Source organism: Fringilla coelebs, assembly GCF_963513975.1.
Source record: "Fringilla coelebs genome assembly, chromosome: 18".
NCBI classification, from domain to species: Eukaryota; Metazoa; Chordata; class Aves; order Passeriformes; family Fringillidae; genus Fringilla; species Fringilla coelebs.
Window position 1 is genome coordinate 7,640,534 of NC_140044.1, and position 20,859 is coordinate 7,661,392.

Here is a 20,859-nt window from a genome sequence, read left to right on the forward strand (position 1 = left end):
CTTTGCACAAAGGCAATCAGTGTCGTGCTCAGTAATGGGGCCACAACATCTGTAGGGATGGTTCCTACTGGTCTGAAAAGATGCTGGAGACTGTTACTTAAAAAAAAAAATAAATTAAGTTCAAGATGTCATATCTACTTGCATTAGGGCTTGGCAAAAACAGGTGAGAATCTTGTGGCTCTGAAATTGCCACTGTATGGCAGCGGGACAAATGGCCACTGCCATGGTGTTTGCTGTGTTTTGTCCCTAATGCTCACTCACCTGGGTGAGGCAGCAGGTGCTTCACCTTTGCTTGGTGTGGAATGCTGCAGAGGGGGGCCTCGGATCCTGCTCTGCCACAGGGTGTTGCTTTGCCCTTGCTTGTCTTACCTATTCTCTGAAAAATAGAGGAAATTGATGGAAAATGTGTATTTGCTCCAGCTCCCAGAAAAACAGTTTGTGTTTCTGAGAGTGTTCCAGCTCACAGTGCAGGAACAGGGCTGGATTCCTGTGTGTCAGCTGTGTTTGGCAGCCAAACCTGTGCCCTCCACAGGGATGGAGGTGCAGTGCAGCCCTCGCTGTGGCTGACACTCGGTCAAGGCAGCACCATCACCCCTCAGTCCTGGGCTTTCCTCACCAGGGGCTTCCAGGGGTTTCTCTTCCCAGTGTCAGAGGCACGTGGGGAATTCTGTTTGAGTGACAGGATGCTCGTGGACAACAGGAGGGAAGGATTTGCAGGGTGCTGGTGTTACCAGAGTTCACACACAGCGTATTTCACGTGCAGCAGCGCTCCTGCTGCCCATGGCTGTGTGGGATCCAGCCCTCCTCTGATAGCCCAGCCTGCCCCTGCTTACAACAACTTCTGCTGGAAGAGAAAAACCAATTGCATCCTGAAATAGCAAAGCTGAAGGAGCAGAGCTCTCCTGCTGACTGCTGCCAATGACCTTGATTCTGTGTGTGAGGCCTGCAAAGTGTCATAATTCAATGAGAATATTTATACTGAGCTGCGCGGCACAAGCTCAAAGATTCCCAGCTCCTCATTTCCATCTGACTAATTTCACATGGCCAATAGGGGAGTCAGGTTTTTTTATTCAGACTCTGCTTCGAGTAAACCTCCAGAGTGCTCATCTCCTCTACATAAAAGTTGCTCAAAATAGTGGTGATGGAGCTGTTTAGTTCAGCTGTATTTCCATGCTATCGGTGACTTTGTTAGCAGCAGGCCCCTGCAGACGCTGTCCCTTTGATGCTGGGTGCTGGATGGCACATTAAAAATCCTTAACTCGGTTCTAAAGCCTCACTAAAAACCCTACTGGGACTTTGATGTTGAGAAGATTCCACTCAAAGCACCCAAACCCTGTGAAGCTCCCCAGCCTTATCTCGGAGGCAGGACAGCGAGCGGCTGCCTCGGGCGAGAAAATATCAGTGGCAGCAAAAACGTGTAGTGGTTATTTACAGTCTGAGCATCTGCAGGCAGGAGAGGCTGTTGGAAATTACCAGATCCTGGTGATGCTGTGAAAAATCCTCTTCTTCATTTTGAAGACAGTTTGGAGGGCTGCACGCTGTGGTTCAGTGTTTGGGTATCAGGGTGATCCAGCTGGAACGCCTCGGTGGAGCACGTGGTGATTTCACACACAAATTCCAGTTGTAAGCACCTCTGCCCCCAAATGTTTACAAAAGGGGTTTCTTGCTCAGTGATGGGACGCTAAAAGCAATTGTGGAAGCTTATTTAGGTTTTAATTAGTATTGCAGTGGGTTTTGCACCACGCTGCCTCCCTTGCTGCTGTGCAGGTGAGGGACACGTGGTTCTTTTGCACGGAATGTGGGGTGGCTGGGGCCTTTGGCATGGCTGTGCCAGCGAGCGTGTCCCTCTGTGCATGGGAGGAGCTCTGCTGTAGAGCTTCTCAGTGGATATTGTTAACAGATCACTCTGTGCTATCAAAGTATTGCTTTCACTGTGTGAGTGAAATCATCCTCGAGCCACATTGTTTTTGTAACTTAGAATCATAGAACGGCTTGGGTTGAAAGGGACCTTCCAAAATTATCTAGTCCAGACCGTCTGCCATGAGTAGGGACATCTTCCACTACACCAGGTTGCTCCAACCTGACCTTGAGCACCTCCAGGGATGGGGCAGCCACGGCTTCTCTGGCCAAGCTGCGCCAGTGTCTTACCAACCTCATTGTAAAAAATCTTCCTCCTTATCTCTAGTCTAAATGTTCCCTCTTTTAGGGACTCAGCCCTGCTAAAATGTCTGTTTCCATCACTCTGTCTGTGATACTGTAGTGTGAGTTACCTGGCCCTGGCATGTGCCCCAAGCCCCTGGGTTCTGTCCATGCTCAGGACTGGCATTGCACTCCTTGCCATGTGTCAGGTCGATATCAAATAGCTCTCCTTAGTGAAAGGGGAATTAAATGGTCTCTGTCTATTTTGTCTTTATTGCATTTGGTGCACAGGAATCAATCTGCCCGCACCGGGAGTAGCTTTAAACAGCTTTATCCCCGTCATGAACCTTTTCCTGTGGAACCTTCCCAACCTGGGCATTTTCCATTCCAGCTCCAAACCCCCAGCGTTCCATCAACGCCCTCCTGCCGCCCTGCGCTGCCCGTGCCCCCTTCCGTCCCTGGTCACCGGGGGCAGCCGGGGCTCTCCGCCCGTCCCGGGGGTCCTTGTCCGTCCCGGGGCTCTCCGCCCGTCCCGGGGCTCCCTGCCCGTCCCGGGTGTCCCTGCCCGTCCCGGGCTCCCTGCCCGGACCTCGCCGCTCCCGGGGCCGCCCGCCGCCAGCAGGGGGCGGCACAGCCCAAGGGAGCCGCCCTGAGCTCCGGGAGCCGCGGGTTCGAGTCCCGCGCTGGCTGCCCGAGCTGCTCTCCCGGCTCCGGAGCGTGCTCCGCAGCCTGTCCCTAGCGCTCCTCTGCGCTACGCGGGTGTATTTCACCAGAAACCCTCCAGGCTTGTTCCCAGATTAGCTCTGGGCCCGTGCACCCCCTGCACCACACGGCTGCAGCTCACTCCCGTCTCTGCTTCTTTCCCCCTGAGAGACCCGAGCTCCTCCCCATCCCTTGCATTGGAATGGCTCTTCTGTGTGGAAACGGGGAGGATGTGTGAGAAATGTGGCATCTCCTCGGTGCATAGGACACGGATGGGTGCTCACAAATACCACACCACTGTAGGTGTGGACTGGGACGCCGAGCCCCGCGGCGTCGGAGGCAGGACAGCCACCTACCTATGTGGTGTGACCCTGTTCTTTGCCTTCCAGCCTGCTCAGGATTTTTATGCCTCTTTGTCCTTTAAATGCCTTTTTGTCTCCGTCTTTCAGAATCACGTTGGTTGTTTTGATGTTTCTGCCCCAAGACAGAATCGACACACCATCACCAAACTGATGGAAGGGAAATGGCACCTGAGTGAGTTAGACCTCATCCGTGCTCGTCAGGCTAATTAACTCATCAGCAAGGTTTGTTTAACATGAACTCACTCTCTGGTTTCAGCTGCAATATCTTTAGAACAGTCGGTGTCTTCCTGGATATAAGCATTTATTTCCATAACGCTGACTCCAAACCCTGCCTGCCTGCAGGGCTGTAATTTATCCCCCGAGGAGCATCTGGACAAAGCAGGGTACTAATTCTGCCACCTGTGCTGATGATGTGTCCGAAGAGACCGTGTCAAGTCTCTATTAAAAGCTGTGAATAAGACAGAAAGCCTGAAATCTTTGCTTCCAGAAGATGTATGAATGTAATATAAAGCTGCTGCTAATTCTTCCCAGGGATTAATGGAGACTATCAAGGACAATTTCACTCAATACTGCTTTTCTTTTTGTAAAGTAAAGCTTCCCCAAACCTCAGGCAAGGCAGAAACATGACTTTGAGTCTGTGTCACTATCCTTCAGTCAGATAGAATTAGCTGTCTTTATTTAAAAAGCCTTCTCTGGCACCACAGTGCCAACACTTTCTGAGACAACAAAATGGACAGAAATCCATTTTCCAGCCTGAGAGGAAGGCAAAAAATAAATTGGAAGAATGAAGAGTGAGGAGGAATTGAGGCGTTCACAGCACTCGCAGTGCGAGTGATTGGAAGTGATGGGAAGAAAGCAGGAGAGGGATTCATTTGCTTAAAACAGAACTGGAATTGACTCTGAGGTGCACGTTGCATCACTGAGGAACCCAGGCTACCGTGGCTCTGCTGGGGGAGTGCTGGGCAGCAGCAGGAAGGGAGGGAGGGATAGAGAGATGGAGAGATGCTGGTGTAGGTCAGCTGCTGCAGAAGCCAGGGATGGCTCTGGCCATGCACCCCAAACACAGGGCAGACAGTGGTGTGTGCCCTGTGCTCCGTCACTGGAGGCTCCTGGCAGTCCTTCAGGAAAGTCACAACCTCTTCTGCTCACCAAGCGTGCCTTGTGCAGGGCCAGCTGAAAAAGGATGCCCCAGGGAAACCCGGAATGGGCCAAACCTGAAAGTCCAGATGCAAAACACCCACCCAGAAAGGTGCTCAGGGCAGCACTTTGGCTGCACTTGGGTCTTTGCACTGACAGATACTGATAAAATACTGCAAAACTTGGTGGAGCCAGTACCTGCCCAAAGCAGCTGGGAAGGGATTTGCAAGGCTGCCCGGGCTTCCCTGGGTGTCCCTGGGAGCCCTGCAGCCTGGGCTGCTGTCAGTGTTGTGTTGGGGAGCTCTGGGCAAGGTCTGAACACCCGTCTGCAGAAGTTCCCGTATTTTTGCTCTTAGAGGGCCCAGCGAGTGACGCTTTTCTGTGTGTTTATTTTCCGTCTCACTGCAGCTGCCTGATGAAGTTTGTCCCTTTTTGCAGGCTGATAACATTTGGCTCCTTCTGCTTCCCTTGGCGTCTCAGAAGAAGAAAATTTCCTGTCTATAAAATTCCTGGAGACATCGATTTGTGCTTATCTCATGGCAGTGATTTTACTCGGCTTTGCTGTTTATGCTCACCATTGCAGATGCTTCCAGAAATCAATGCTGCTGCTCTGCCTCCTCCTCACAGGGAGTTCCTGGCAGCCACTGCCCGTGCCTGTGTCCTTCTCCCTGGTTTCCTTGCCTACACCCTCTGAGATTCTGTTCCTGCTTCTCAAGTTGCTCGTGTAGGAAACTGCAGGACTGAGTGATCAGACAGGGGTACAGCTGCAAAGGAGGCTCTGACGTCTGCCCACGCACGCCCTGCCACGGGTCTGGGCTTTGTGTGCCCAGCAGCAGCCCCAGGTCAGCCTGAGCTTAGCAAGGCTGGCTGTGCTGCAGGAATGATGGTTATTAATTACTCTGTTCTGCCCTCCTGCTGACAATAGGAGCTGCTAAACCAGCAAATGTAAATCTGGCCCTGGGGATTGGGGGTTTCTGTCAATCCTGGGCTCAAGTCAAGTCCCAAGCCCCAAAACTTGAGGAGGGTTTGAGTCCTTCAGTTCTTACTAAAACCTTCCAGGTCCTTTCTAAACTCTGGTTTAAGTTTTGGCGAATCCTATTGCTCAAAATTAGTTTTGGAGCCTGGCTCTGGGAAGATTAATCCATCCCAAACCAACCAGAACACAGGTGACTCCACAGAGACAGTGCTGCACTAATGACATGTTTCTGGTGCTGAATTCAGTGTTTTACACTGCATTGGGGAGCTCAGAGACAGCTCCTTCCTTCCACTTCCCGAAGCAATTTCATTAACAAAAGTGGGAAAAAAATCTCTCTTGAACACGCCAGCTCGGCTCATAGCCAGGCAGAAGAACAGTGAGTCAGCTTTTACAATGTGCCTGTTTTCCAGGCTTAGGGCTGAGCTGCCCCTGACCAAGGTGCCTAACTGCCTCCCAGGGCTTGCATGCTGCCAGATTCCCCAGTAAATCCTGGATGGGAAAAACAATTCATCACCTGAACTTCAGCATTCCAGAGACCAGGCTGTGACTTCACAGCCCAGCTGCAGTCAGCACTTAAAAATTACTTTGTTCCCCCTGCCCTTTCCCAGTTTTCCCATTTCTGCCAAAGTTTGTTCCATTGAGCAGAGGGCAGCACATGCTGAAGAACCCAGTGCAAGCACTTTGCTGCTGCTGCAAAAACACACCTCGTGTAGTATTTGAAGTATTATATTTTTCTGCCTTCTGTATTCCCAGGGCAAAACTATCCTTAAACTCACTGTGATGGTAGCAGCTTTCTCCTAACTTCAACTTGAAGCTTTGTTTATTTCTCTGCCAGCCTTTCTATGAGCCCAGGCAGTTCTCCTCCCTCTCTCTCCTTCTCCTCTCCCATGTTTGTGGAGAATGATTGTATCTCTACTGCTCCCTGTTCCATGAGGCTGAGCATCCCAGCCCCTCGCCAGCTTCCCAGCTCTCAGCAGCCCTTTGCTGCTCCCCACATCCATCCCAGCTGAGCACGGGTGACCAGACCCAAACAAAGTGCCCAGATAAAATCTTCCTGGGGCCCTGCACAATGGAAACTTCTGCTAAGCCAAGCCAAGGCATCTGCTGTGGGGTGAGAGCCTTATTCCTGCAGGATGAGACTTTCCTTCGAAATCCGTGTTGCTGCTACCAGTGTTGCTGCTACCATAAGTGTTGCTTATTCAAAACTATGTAAATCGTTGGCTTTGTGCATTTCACTACAACTTCATTTTTTACATGGCACTTTACAGACCCATCTGAAATCAATCTAAATGTCAACCTTTATCAGATCTGTCCAACTCTCAGCATTGCTGTTTGTCAAGAAAATCTTCTCTCAGTACTGCACTTGGATCAGGAAAAATTCTTTTATATTTGACACCTTGCCAGCTTGCCAAAAAGAGATATTCTACGTCTAAATCTGCATACTTATGCTGTGTGTGCTGCCTTCCAGCATGGCAAGTTACATCAGCCTTCAGGAGTCTTCAAAAATTCTTACTATTTCCTACCAAGTTTGTTCCATAGGCATCCTCACTGGATGCACGTGTGCAGGGCAGCCTTTTTAGAACAGACCGGAGGGGGCAAGGTCAGAAAGCAGCTTCCGGACACCAAGCGAGCAGTGACTCATGAGCGGACCCAGCGGCTTCCCTTGGGCAGCTTGCAAGGACCAGGGGAAAAGGGACGGCTGATCGTGGGCAGGGATGGCTGATCGTAGCCAGGGATGGCTGGCAGATCATTGCCATGGATGACTAATCATGGCCCAAGGGCGTGTCCACTGGCTGCAGGTTCTATATAGGGGCTTTCATCTCAGCTGTGGGGAGCAGAGGGAGATCGCAGAGTCTCGGAGGAGTCCAGAGGAGCCTGAGTGGAGCCAGGAGCCCATCCCAGCTGGCTGCAGCTGAGTCAGGTAACATCTTCTGGGTGCTGCTTGTGTGGTGGCCGGGTGGCAGCTGCAGTGGCAGGGTCCTCACGCTGGAAGTGCTTGACTGCTTTGGTTGGAGATTGTGCTGGGCACCAAGCTCCTGATCACCTCCCCACGTCTGCTATGTCATAATTAAATTGATGTTAGTAGTTAGTAAGTTATAACGTCTAGCTGGCTTATTTTTATCACTTGTGCTTTAGTTTATTGCTTTTGAAAGGTAGAAGGAGCACAGATAATCTTCAGATGCTTCCCTTGGCAAAGCTCCTCACCAAAACCCTGTAACTGTGTATTGCAGGGATACAGAAATAGCTTAAACATCAAGTTTGGCTTCTTTTGTGTGAACATTTTGGGCCAGACACAAGGGATGAGGAAAGGGCTTTTATTGACCCACATGTGGAGCCTGTCCATGTGTGTGAATGTGAAGAAGGTTCTGTTGCTCTGGGCTTGAACAGTCTCCTTTGATCCAGATAAAGAGTAAAGGAGGGATTCCTTTCTTGACTTCTTTCCTCTTAAAGACACTGGGGTTGTTTCTGAGTGTTTTTCTCCTCACTGTCCCCTCTGATGTCTCCCTTGCCAGCAGGGGAATCTTCTGGAGATGATGGTTTTGAAGCTTTTTGGGATCATTTTTTTCTGTGGCCTCCTCTCACCCTCGCAGGGAGTCTTGTCTGGGCTGTCCTGTGCTGTCAGCCCTCGGGCCATGCAGAATGGTAACTACAACAAACACCTCAAAGTTGTGTTTGCTTTGAAAGCTCCGTGGGACTCTGACGGGGAAGGGGGTGGGGTGCGGGGTGGGGGGTTGGGAGAGGGTGGTAAAACTTCCTGAGTTTTATTCCCCATCGTCTTTATTTCATAATTCCTCAGGGCTGCAGACTTTGCTCAGAGCCCCTGAGAGCCATCACAGATTCATGGGTCAGGGAAATCTCTGCTCCAGAACTGGGGCACGTTTCAGCTCCAAGCAGCCACACAGAATTTCAGGGCTAGATCTGGGTTATTTCCCCTTTTTTTATCAGTTTCTCATTTCCATATTGGAGCAGCTGATATTTGACAAACAGCTGGTGTGAAGTAGCAGAGCTGATAATATTTGCAATGTTCAGGTTTGTTTCAAGTTGTTTCTACTAAAAAACTCCAAAAGCCGAAAGCAAAAATAAACAGGCGAAAAATCAACAAGTAAAAATCTCTTTGACTAAGGGGAGAGGAGTTGTGAGCAGAACACAGCCTCTGAGATTTTTGCTTCACCACGGGCAACTTTGGTTTATTGCACCCCCTCAAAGTTGTAAAATACCATCCCTGTGTTATTTTACTGTATGGAGACAGCTGATGTCTCTCCATGAGGAGTTCTGGGGAGTGGAGGGGCTTTGCTGTGCCAGGATGGATCTGCCTGAGGGGGGAGAGGTCACTGCTGTCCGTGCTGGTCCTCACACAGAGATGTTTTCCAGTTCTCTTAGATGCCATAATTCATAGTGGGCTCATCCACCAGCACCTGCAGGGTCTCGTGGTTCCCAACATCATGGGTGAAGGGAGTCAGCTGAACTCTCCCACCAGCATCACAGAGTAAGTGCTTCACTGTGAGTGCACCTTCAGCAACAGTTCTGAACAAGACAAGCTGAGCTGTCCCTGGTTGGCCTGGGCTGTTATCCTTGTTTTATTGTGGAACTGAAATTCTGACCCAATAATGTTGGCAGTGTGGTCCCAGCATGGGTGGCAAGGGACACTGCAGGTTATGGCTGCAGGATGACAGCTCTGCTGGTGCTGTTAATGCCTGGCAGCACAGCGAGAGGGAAAAGGCACCACAGAGGGAAAAAGCAGACAGCTCTCCAAAGTCAGCTTCCACCCCAGTCTGGTTCTAGGCTTCCTGTAGTCAGCTGTCTCTTATCCTTGTACCTCCTGCTGGAGGTGGCTGGGGGGCTGTGGGTGCTGTAGGTCCTCCCTGGGTGCAGCTGCTCAGCTGCTGGAAGGTGTTTTTAATCTGATCCAGCCTTTGCTGTTGTTCACAGCCTGCACCTCATCAAGGTCCGGGTGCCCAGGCTGTCGGTGGTGCTGCTGCCAGGGATTGGGGTCCAGCTGACCATCGGGGCAAAGCTGCAGCTCAGAGGCAACTGGTGAGTGGGGATTCAGTGAGGGACATATTCTGCATCTCTTAAGGATTTTGAAGTGTTTGTTACCTATGATAAAGTCACAGAGCAAAACAGACACCAAAAGATGGCCTGTGGCATTGGTAATAGCCTGCAGGAAATGGAGAAGGCTGTTTCTCCTGGCTTGGGTGAGTTTCTGTGTGTAGAGGCTGAGAGATGCAATAATCCCGTTTGCTGTTTTTGCAGCTTGGTTGGCCTGCTCTCAGAACTCATTGATATCTTAGTGGAGGTGAACATTACTGCCAACATTAAATGCACGAATTTTGAATCTGGCACGTTCCAGGTTGTCACTGAAGACTGCCTCTGCATTCTTGGGGCCGTAAAGATCAAGGTCCTTTCTGGGTAAGGGCCTCTGGATTTATCTTTTCTTTATGTGCAATCCTCTCCTCTTTATTAATATGGACAGTCTGCCAGGACACAGACGGCGCTCACTGATACAGAGCCAGGCCTCAGGGATGGAATTTCTTCCCTATTGCCAATGCCAGTTGCATCAGTGGAATGAGGGTTAATTTGCCCTGCTTACCTGTGGAAATTTTAAGATCTGAAGCATGAGGTTTGGTACCTTTCCCAACACACTTTCTCTAGACTTAGCTAGAGAATTGATATCCAAAGGGTAGGAGTGATAAGGCTGGGAGAATTCCAGGAAAGCAGGACCATTACATTCCCTGGTTCCTGGTTTTGTACTCTGACTGCTGTCCCATGCCTGACATGTGGATTTTCCCTCTGACTGCTGTGGTGGTGTGTAATTCCATGCAAATGTCCCATCTCTTACTCAGTCTTATCAAATTCTTGACAGTGAGGATTTGCTGACTTCATGTGTTGATGAACTCAGCAGTAAATTGATAATGGGAAATATTTTCTTCTATTGCTTTTGAATTACTCACTTTTCAGGTTCATTGAAATTCTCCTAATTAATTTTTGCATTATGCATTATATTTCAATCAGTGCAGCAGCTGCTTTGAAAAATGCTGTGTGAGTGAACAGAGGAACACGACTCACCTGCTCTGGGGTCATGGTTTAATTTTTAGCAGGATTAAAGTGATGGTTTGCAGAAAGTGAACTCCTAGGGGGACGAGGGAAGAGTAAATATACACAAATGACTTCACAGCAGCTCCTCAGGTCCATTTGTAGACAGAATTTGGGCATAAATAACAGGTGCTCTATGAATTCCTGCTGTCTGCGTCTTGCCAACTCGACAGTCCAGAAATATATTGATTATCAGACAAAACTGCCTCTGTGCTGCTGCAGGCATCACAGCTCCTGAGTGAGCTGTTCAGCAGCAGCGTGGAAATGTCACACAGCAGATTTCTCCTCTTGTTATTCCAGATGTAAATTGTTTGTTCCCAGTAACTAACATGAAGATATTTCCTAACAGCTCCCTCTTCCCTTAACTACAGCACTGATTTAAATACCTGAGGGAGATACCAAGCACAAAGTTAGACTGTGAGAGGCTCACTCTTTTCCTGCAGTGAAAGCTTCCTGAGAGCTGAAGGAAAAGTTTTCCTCACGGAAAGGGTTGTCACGCGCTGGAACAGGCTGCCCAGGGAATAGGCAGGGACACACCCTGGAAGCGCTAAAAATATGTGGCTGTGGCACTTGAGAGGACATGGTTTAGTAGGGAACATGGTAGTGGTGCAGAGCTGCTGGTTGGACTTGATAATTTTGGTTGTCTTTTCCAGCCTTAATGATTCTGTGATTCTCAGCAATGAGTGAAATTCTCTCCTCAGTGGGGTAAGGGGCTCTTTTATCTCCAACCCCTGCTCTAGTGAGCATCAGCCACAGCACTGGCCCTGAAGGGATGACTGAGGGTACAGGAGAATGTAAAATGAAGGCTGGAGATATTTTTGTCTCCTGTCCTGGAGCTTTGTTTGTGCTGATTTGGAGGTTTTTTCCCTTTCTTTTCCAGCTTGCTCACCCTGTCAGTGAATGAGCTGGTGCTTCGCCAGCTGACAGCGACTCTGCCCGCTTTGGTATGGCTGAGGATTGTCCTCCTTTCACAGCTGAAGCCCAGAAATACCGGGAAACACTGGTTATGAGGCCACAGCAAGATCCACTGTGTCTCTGTGCTGCTCTCCCATATCCCTGCCATGGGCTGTGGGGCTGGGGTGTCCCCAGGGCTGCTGCCTCTAGGGCGATGTCTCAGATTAAAGCATTTCAGTGTGGTCCCACAGCTCCAGGGATGCTCCACTGCCCCAAGTCTTTCACAGCACGCCAGCTGTGTCTATTGCCATGCAGCTTTTTCCCTGGTGGGGGAAGGAGGGCCTCTGGGCAGGCTGTGGGTGATGGTGGTGAGGGGGGCTGAGCAGTGCCATGTGTGCTTTGTGTTGCAGCTCTGCCCCGTGGTGGATATCGTGATGAACCTTGTGAACATCCATCTCCTGAGCACTCTCAATGGTGCGTTGCTTGTGGAGGGTGAGGCACTGCTGCCCTGTGTTTCACACAGTGGGAACAGGACCCATTTCCCACATCAAGTCCCTCAGTGCATCAGCAGAAGTCCAGCACTTCTGCAGGGCTGTGGCTGAGCCTGGAACTGACAGCCCAGTATTCCAGTGAACTGCTCCCACCTAAGCCCTCCTTATTCCATTTTTATGTATCACCTTTGGATTTTTCTTATATTCTTTGATGTTCTTTTTGTGCTATATCCTAAATGCAGATCCCACCAAGCTGAAATTGGGGATGTTCTGGCTTTTTGGAGTATCAGCAAGCGCCCCTCAGCCCTGAATGCTTGGGCCTGTTTGTGGGTGTGGGGGCTGGTGGCCCTTGGGCTCAGGGGAGGCTGTGTCGCTGATTTCACGGTGCTGTAACGATCCTTTTCCTGTGTGTAGCAGTGATCCCGGTCGGCACAGCAGGAACCATCCACTACCAGCTGGCCAGCATCCCCTACACCTCTGGCAAGTTCCTTGGGCTGGATTTAGATGTAAGTTAATGCTGGGGAGCAGGACCCTGGGATCCTACCTGTGCATTCCTCATCCCATGGGAGCTGTAGAATCCCACGAGGAGCTGGGCTAATGATTTGTCCTGGAAATGCAGCTCCTAAGTGCTTAGATCCTTACCCAAATCACCACTAAGTGATTGTGTGGGCTTTTCTTCTTGTGCTCTGGATGCCAACCTACCCTGAGTCTGCCCGAGGCTGTGTCTGTTGGATGTAGCTGCTGGGATGAGCAGTTCTTCTCCTGGCTGCTCGCCTGGTCTCCCTTGCCCCGCCCGCCCGATGGATGAATAGACTCAAAGGCTAAAGAATGCAGCTCCTTTTGCCCCACTGTGGATGAAAAAAAACAAACAGCAGAAAGCGAGCTGCTGGCAGAGAGCTTAAAAAACCTAGAAAAAAGCCAGTGTGACGTGCTGTAAGAGGAGCAAGGGTTCATAGCAAACACTGCAGCCTGTGAAACCCATGTGCTGACCTAACTTTGGTGAAATGAGTTCACTGGAGAAGCCTTTGTCCCAGCCCCCCCCGGATGGTCAGAATCAGTCTCCTTAGCAATAAGTGTGTGTCTGTGTGGGTGTCTGTGCAGCTGGAGGGTGGCTGGGGGAGGTCTGAGATCACCGTGTGCAGCCCCATCACCCCTCGGTGCTTGGAGTGTGACACCTCAGGGATGAAGTGAAGCAGTGATTTGTGATTTGGACAGTGTGTTATTAGCTAATGGCACCTCAGTAACGCAGGCTCATCTTTGTCAGATCCTGCCATCGATGAAACAGAGTGACCTGCTCGAGTCCGGGGCTTTCCCGAGGGATGTTCAGCTGGCTCTGCTGCACTCCTGTGAGACTTGACCACGCCTGAGGCTCCGAGGGCTGATGTCTGTGTCACCTCTCTTTGCAGGGCGTGGTGAAGCAGGTGGGGGGCAGCACCATCCCCCACGACTCGTCCCCCTCTGCTTTGCCTCCTCTGATGGACCGGCTCCTGCTCTTGGTGATGCGCCAGAGCTTCCTCAATGCAGTCCTGTCCCTCCTGCTCCAGTTGCCACCACAGACCTTCCCCTGCTCGCCAGACGTTGTGAGTACAGCAGGGCTGTGTTTCATGCTGGAGCAAGTGACAAGGGACAGGTGACAGCATCAGGGAGGGCTGTTTGTGCCCGTCCCTGGCTGTGTGCGTTGTGTGTGTGCTGACCCCAGCACTGCCTCCCTCCTGCCCTTCTCAGAGAGCTGCAAGAGCACCTGCACTGCCCAGCCGTGCTCTTGTCTGCAGGGACAGCCCTGGGGACACTGGGTGAGAGCACTTGTGTACTGCTTGTGCCATGGACTCCTGCAGGCTGGGAGCCTTTCAAGGAGTCTGCAAAGCGCCACAGAGAGAAGACATTGCATGTCTGCAGAGCCATTCCCTGGGTGTTTGCATTTCCCATGCCTCTGATCTCTATTTCCAATGGGGAACGATAGGGATCCACACAGGGCAGGTGTTGAAAGCCTCGGGGGACATCACCTTCCACAGCCGGGTGCCATCACCGTAACAACCACCAGGAGTGACCCAGACAGCTGGGGAGCAGTGGAGGGAGTGGGGGGCTCGTGGTGCTGTGTGATGGGGTGGGTGTTGGAATCAGCGGGAGGGCTCATCAAGGCTCCTGGTGCCTCTGTCCCCTCAGTTCTCCGGTGCCAGCCGCCTGCGCGAGGCCGTGCGGACCATCGCTCCTGCTGGGGTAAGCGACTTGTTCTGGCTCAAGGGCTTGTGCAAAGCTCTCCAGGATACACCTGGATGGGCCATCATGCCCCTGCCAGAGGTCCCCTGTCTTCTGCTGCCCTCCTCTTGCACATGAGCCTGTCCTGCTGCCTGACCAGCTGATGGGGTGGGAGAAGGGACTGGGGCTTTGCACAGCCCTGCCCTGCTCTCCTGTGTGCCACTGTCTGCTCCAGCCTTCTCCTGCTCCCTGAACAGGGAAAGCCTTCTCTCAGCCTGTGGCCATTGACATAGAAAGCTGATAAATATCTCCTGTTTCCTTGTCTGGTGTATCCCGTTTCTTGGGCACCCTCTGACACCTACAGCCCCCTCTGTGTCCACCTTGCCTTCCTCGTCCCTTCTGCCCTCAGCATGGAGAGCTGATCCACGCTGCTGGACCTGTAATTCGGCTTGTCCGGGGTGTGTGTGACCTTGGGGAGGCCCTGTGGAGCTATGGGGCTGGGAGAGTCTGCCTGAAGACTGCCAGCCCCTTGCCTGGCTGGTGTGTGAGGTCCATGCGTCCCCAATTCCCACAGTGCTCTGCCTGCAGCGGGACCAGTCCTCTGAGCATCAAACTGGTGTTGAGAGGAAACCCACTCATCCTCTTGGAAGAAAACAAAGCCAGTGTCAAGCTTTCGGTCATGATTCAGCTGTTCAGTGACCACTTAGATGGATCCATCCTCAACTTCCTGCTGCTGAAGGCTGTAAGTGTGGATGGAGCTGCCTCGGAGGGGTGCAGCGTGCAGCCAGCTGGGGGAGAGGGGGTTGGGATGGGGATGTTTCCATCTGCTGATCCTCTCCCTCTCTGCCCGCAGGACCTTGCTCTAAACGTCCGTGTGTCGATTGTTGGGGGCAGGCTGGTGCTGCAGCTGGCCTTGGGCAGGTGAGCTGTCCCCTCACGCAGGTGGGGACATTCTCTGTGCTGCAATGTTAGCTCTGGGGCTCCTGCCTTGAAATGTTTTCCATGTCTGTAAACCAGACATTTCATCTGAATGTGAGAATTTCATACCTGACTGATGGCATAAGGTGAATGAATGGGTAGTTCAGGAAGGATTGCAGCAGTTGGAAAGTTTTAAGAGGCTGGAGGGAAAGTGTGTCAGTTTTATAACAAGGAGGAATGAGGTAACCTGAATAATTGTAAGACTGTCAGCTTGACTTTGATCCTGGGCAGTGGTTCGAAATGCCTGATATTGGACATGAATGATAAAGCAGTAAAGGAAAGTGCTGTCATTAATGCCAGTCAAGGCATGATTAAAGATTGGAGAGCATTCCTTATAGCGGGAGGTTTGAGGATTTGGGGCCATTTAGCTTGTCAAAGAGCTGGATTTAGAAGCAAAATTGGCATAGCTTGTATGCAGCGATATAGGGAATAGAAATGCGTCAAAAGGCTTTTAATTCAATAGACAAGGGTATAACAAGATTCAATAGAAGTAGAAAAGAGAAATTGTGTGCTTTTACATAGAATCACAGAATGGTTTGGGTTGGAAGGGATCTTAAAGATAATCCAGTTCCAGCCCCCCTGCCACGGGGTTCCAGAAGCTCTGCTCTCACCTGGCCAGGAGCTGCCTCCTTCCTGAAAGTGAAGAGAGGGAGAGGGAAGGCGCAGCCAGGAGCTGTGTGTGCCCTGCTGCAGTGCTGCATCATTGACAAGCAAATTAAAATTAGGTTAAGCTTTTATTTTCCTGTTTTCCTTTCTCTCTTGCAAGTGTGTCAGCCCCTGTTTTTCATGTCACAATGCAGGTGTCCCTTTGTGGGTCTCTGCCCAGGGGCTGAGCGTGTTTGGAGCTGGCTGGGTTTAGCTGTAAGCTCTGGCTGGTGCCTTGTGTCTGACCTGCTGTTTGCTCTCCTTTCCCTGCAGCACTTCCCTCTCCTTGGAGTCTTCTGATGTTGGCATCAGTAATGTGAGTCTCTAACACCAGTTTGGGCTTTACTGGGCAGGGAGAGCAGCCAAGCATGATGCCCTGTGGCTCTTGGGCAGGGAGGGAGCCGGGCAGTGGCTGTGGGATGCTGTGATGGATTACCCCTGCTGATGGTCAGAGTTGTTAGCTGCTCTGTGGTGTAGGTTGTAACAATTCCTCTGTTGCTGGGGTTTCTTTTTCCCTTCTGCCTTTTCTAATAAAGAAAATGTAAAGCTGAAATCTGTTTATTCACCTCTGCTTGGGCAAAGCTCACACTGAGCTGCAGCAGAAGTGTCACGAGGCAGAAGTTTTTCTAAAGGAAGGACTGAATACAAATTGAAGAAGAAAAGTAGATTCGCTTCAAAGAGAAGAGGGACTGTTCTTTTGCTGCATCAGTGGGCAGTGGTTTGCAGTCCCAAGGGTCCTGCTTGCTGCTGGCATGGGCCAGGCACTGCTGCTCACATGGCTGTTCCTTCTCTGATTCAGATCTCCACCCTGAAGCCCCACTGCAGCAGTTTGCTTGTGGAAACATTCATGCCTGCCATCAATGGTAAGGTGACCGGGACGGCTGTAATGCTGGGAACACTTGGAGTGCTGGCCAAGGAGGGAAGAGGGAGCTCTGAGTGTGTGTGTGGGTGGTGTGTGGGTTTGGAAATGTACAAGAAGTGCTGGAGCCATTAAAACCCTGAAATCCCAGTTTTGAGGATGGAGTTAAAAGTCCAACCTTATATTTGCACCATCCCACCCCAGCCGCAGTTCTGGCAGCAGTCGGTGGTGGAGAGCTGAGGAAAGCCAAGCACACAGCGATGGCCCTGAGAAGCTCTGCTCCCTGTGCCCTCCCTGGAGCAGCTCTGTGGTGGGCTGAGCTCATGTGAGGACCTGTCTGTCCCCTGCAGGTGCCCTGAGCATGGGGATCCCACTGCCCAAGGTGCTGCGCATTCCCTTGGTGAATGTGGATGTTCAGATAAAAGCGGTGAGTGCTCGGATGGCTGTTCCCTCCTGTAAGGCTCCAGGGCTGTTCCCAGGACCCTGCCAGTGCTGCCTGTGTGTGCAGGGGCTGTAGAATTCAATCCCTGAAAGACTGAAAGGGCAGCTCTGTCTGACCTCCCTGGTCAGGGAACGCTGCCTGAGGATGTGATGCCCACACAAGGTGTGGACCCAGCTGCATCATGAGCAGTGCTCAGGTGCTGGGGCAGGTCCCAGTTCCCTGCCCAGGCCCTCTTTTCTTTCTGAAGAACTCAGTGGGAGCAGCTGTGATGTGGATCCAGCCATTCAGGCAAGCCCTCTCCAGTGCCACCATTCAAAGAATCTTGGATTGCCCCAAGTTCCAGCCCTGTTCACCCTGGAGGTGTCCTGGAGTAGGCAGGATATCCCCCAACACCTCCCAAAGAGTTCTGTGCCCTCCTTATTACAAACTGGACTTCTCCAGGAGGGTTCTGTCTTTGCTGTGTGTTGTGAGGCAACGTCCCCTGACGGGAGATAATGTGTTTGTGTTTCTCCCTGCTCTCCTCCAGGGCCTGATCGTGTTTCTGGTGTGAGCCCTGCAGCCTGAGGCATGGAGAAGACTGTGGGGGCAGAGAGAGGAAGGGAGCAGTGAGAATGGAATGCCAGGATCAGCATTATCTGCCTTTTCTTTTACTAAACTTGATTCAATATACTTGATAATATTTAAGATACTTTAAAATGAATTGGCTTGTGTGAGTACAGTTTGACACTTGCAAACCTGACTGGCAGCTCTGTGTACAAACATTTCTTTAGAGAAGCTGCTGTGATTTTGGGGTCACAGTCACAGCAGTTGAATGTGGTGCTGCAGTGGAATTGGGAAATTTGTTCTGAGGTAAAATTTTTCCTGATAGAATGAAAAAGTGAATTAGTTGCATGTGGCTTCTGAAGTGAATCTCCCCATCCTTGTCCAGGTGGATGTGAGGTGCTGAGTTACATTTGTCATGTAACTCTTTTAATAAATGTTCCTACTTTTTTAGTGCTTGGAATGAGGTTCTGGTTTCTGATGTTTCTCAGGGTGAGCTTCTGTCCTGCCTCTATTCTGGGGTCTTGTTCCTTTGTGACAATTAATATTTTGAGTTTGGGTTTGAAAAGTCTTCCCACTTTAACTTCCTGAGAAAAAAATTTGAACTTTCAGTGGCTCCTCCTGGCCTGATAACCTGCTGACCAAATGCTAATCCACAAGCAGAAATCAAAATTAAATCGAATTTCCAAAGGTCATGAAGCATTTCCTAATAGAATCTGGAGGGAAAACTTCCTTACAAGAGGACTGAGAGGTCTGATAGCCCTGAAGAACACTCATCTGCCTGCCAGAGCCTATCTGCTTAGGCTGCTGTCACAGCCTGCTGTCTCTGCATGTCACAGTGACAAGAATCCCAGCATTTTGGATTTTGAAAAGCCCAAATTATTCTGTGTTAAAAAAATTACAAATCTCAGGTTTTAAGTGGCCTCTCCAACAGCAGTTTTTCCCGACACTGGATGCTATTACAAGGGTGTTACTTACCCCTTGTGTCCCCAGAGGCTGTGGCAGTCTGGCACTCAGCAGGGGAGGGATGGGGCAATATTCCACCCTGCCTTTCTGCCTGAAGGTAGGAACAGCTCAGCGCCTGTGGGGCCCAACCTGTCCTGCTGCAGGAGCTGCCAGCATCGCTGTGAGATGCTGCAGAGCAATCACTGAGCATGGCAGAGGAGGTGCTGGGCCCTTTGGGGGTCTCTCTGTGTGTGAACTGGCCAGCCCTCCTGAGCAGTGCCAGACACAAACCTGGTGTCACACACTGTCACCACGTGGGCTGGCCTGCCTTGTGTCCAGCAGAAAGGCTTTGGGTGGGTTGCAGACCATGCTGACACTGAAGGTGGGTGTCCTGGGGAGTATAAACAGCTCTTTTGGTTCCCAGCATGGTGCAGGCTGATGCTGCCTGTGGGACTGTGCTCCCCAGAGGCTGTTCAGCTGCTGGTGACACAAGCCTTGTCCTGCCCCTGGGCAGAAATGCTGCTCCTGTGTGGTGACACTGAAGCACTGGGCTGGTACAGCCCCAGCACCAGCTGAACCCCTGTGGAGTGAGGTGCCAACAAGAGTGAAGGCTGTGGAGCTTTGGAACCTGCTCAGGAGCCAGGAGCAGGGAGCTCAGATCCTGTTGCTCATGTTCCTTGACACCAGCATGGCCTTGGGGCTGGCAGAGCAGGGTCTGTGGGACCTGGAGGATGGGATGAGTGACAACTCCCCAGCAACCTGTGCCGGCATCTGCTTTGTGCCACTTCGGGGCTCCTGCACTGCTGGGACTCGGTGTCTCCATCCATCCTTTTTGCCCACAGGTGGCAGAACACTCTGTGTTGATACAAGGTTTTGTTCTGGCTCCTGAGCAAACACCTTCTGGACAGTGAGTGAAGTTTAGGGCCTCTTTTCATTCCCATTTGGCCATCACTTCTGTGTGTGCTCTGCTCTACTGGGAGGCATTCATTTCTCTGGCACATTACAGAGGGCTCTGTGATTTGGCATTGCCCCAGGCCTCTGCTTGCCTTGAGAAAGAAAACAGTGTGGCAAGAAAGTGTGATGAGAGTTTGCTGCTGTATGGAGAGCGGGCACAGCAAGCCCAGGGTCACAGAGGAGAGGAAACGTCATCTTGTGACCCTGGAAAAGGCTTTTCCTCTTGGGGTCTGGCCTCCATCGTGCTGCTCATCACATGGAATTGAGGGGGAAACAGCAGAGGAGCCTTTTCCAAAGGGAAAGGCAGCATCTTCTCAATGGTACTTGTCACTTCTGCAACCTGTGCATCTCATGCTCTGAATTTCTAGTGGCTGCAGGAGTATATCCAGAGCAGGAAACTGCAATCCAGAACCCTTAAGAGCTGGGATAATCCTGTTCAGGAAAGTTTCTTTAACACTGGAACCTATACAGGCTGGGAAATCTTTTGCTGGGTGAGCAGCAGGAGGGCTGACAAGGACTGGCTGTGCTGCTGGTGGCTTGAGGGTTTGCTGGAGCTCTCTGGCTCTTGTTCCAGCAATGCCCCTGGTAAAAGCTTCATCTCTCGGCTGTTTTGTGGGGGCTGGAGAAGGGGCTTGTTTCCCCTGCTCTGGGGTTTGAACCATCTGTGCTTCTCCATGTGCCAGTAGTGAGGGAAGGCAGCTCCTCCTGCAGGACAGCCCAGGAAAGTGATGGATTTTGTGTTTGCCAAGGAGGTTAATGCAAACAATTCTTTCAGCATTCCTTTTCCCTGACTGTCCTGGCAGTCTCAGTAAATGGGTGTCTGGAGGGAGAAGCAGAAGGCCCTCATTCTCCAGCATGAGGCAGCTCTAAGCTGTGGCTATTCCCAGGTGGGGCTGAGAATTGTGGGTGCAGCTCCTGAGAGTCCAGCCCCGTGCTGGAGAGGCAGAGTCATGCAGTGAAGCTTGGAGCCAGAATATTCCCTGGCAAAGAAATGCATCTTTTCACTACTGTAGCTTATTCCTTTTGGGAAACTGGTTTAACATATATTAATCAAAGAATAATGGTTGCAGCTCTACCAGGAAGCTTTTATTAGGAGCTGTTTCTGCTATGGCCAACCTCAGGCATTAACATCATTAGTCAGGTCCCCACTCCAGGCATATAAACCTTCAGGGTTCTTTACTCCTTGCAGTAAATCAACCTAGCTTGTTTTGTTTGCTTTTCCTATTTCTGAGCCTTTGAAATAGAAGGTTTTGAAGTGTTTTTCAGCAGCTTCAGAGTCTAGAAATGATGGGTATAGTTGTAGCAAGGGAAAGCAGATGTAGGTACAATTAATAAGGTTTTGTGGTTACGTGAAGCATCACCATGGGAGAGCTGAGGTGGGAGCTGCATGATCAGGGATAAGGATTCTCCTCCTGGGCTGCACAGTCAGGGATGAGGATGCTCCCCCTGGGCTGCATGGTCAGGGACAAGGATTCTCCTCCTGGGCATCAGCACAGCCTCATGTT

The 20,859-nt window shown here is 51.0% G+C and overlaps 1 protein-coding gene across 1 annotated transcript; it reads left to right on the forward strand.

The window, feature by feature from the left end:
* Positions 1–7,832: 7,832 nt before the first annotated feature.
* Positions 7,833–17,465, forward strand: LOC311160920 (BPI fold-containing family B member 4-like; the record flags this gene model as incomplete). Its single annotated transcript, XM_084218083.1, has 15 exons — positions 7,833–7,959; positions 8,689–8,803; positions 9,247–9,351; positions 9,571–9,726; positions 11,291–11,354; positions 11,715–11,778; positions 12,210–12,301; positions 13,202–13,375; positions 13,959–14,012; positions 14,566–14,733; positions 14,845–14,912; positions 15,888–15,930; positions 16,414–16,477; positions 16,824–16,900; positions 17,442–17,465. Exons 1-15 carry the CDS (start codon positions 7,848–7,850, stop codon positions 17,463–17,465), a joined length of 1,380 nt encoding a protein of 459 aa, XP_084074209.1. The 5' UTR covers positions 7,833–7,847.
* Between the last annotated feature and the right edge of the window lie 3,394 nt (positions 17,466–20,859).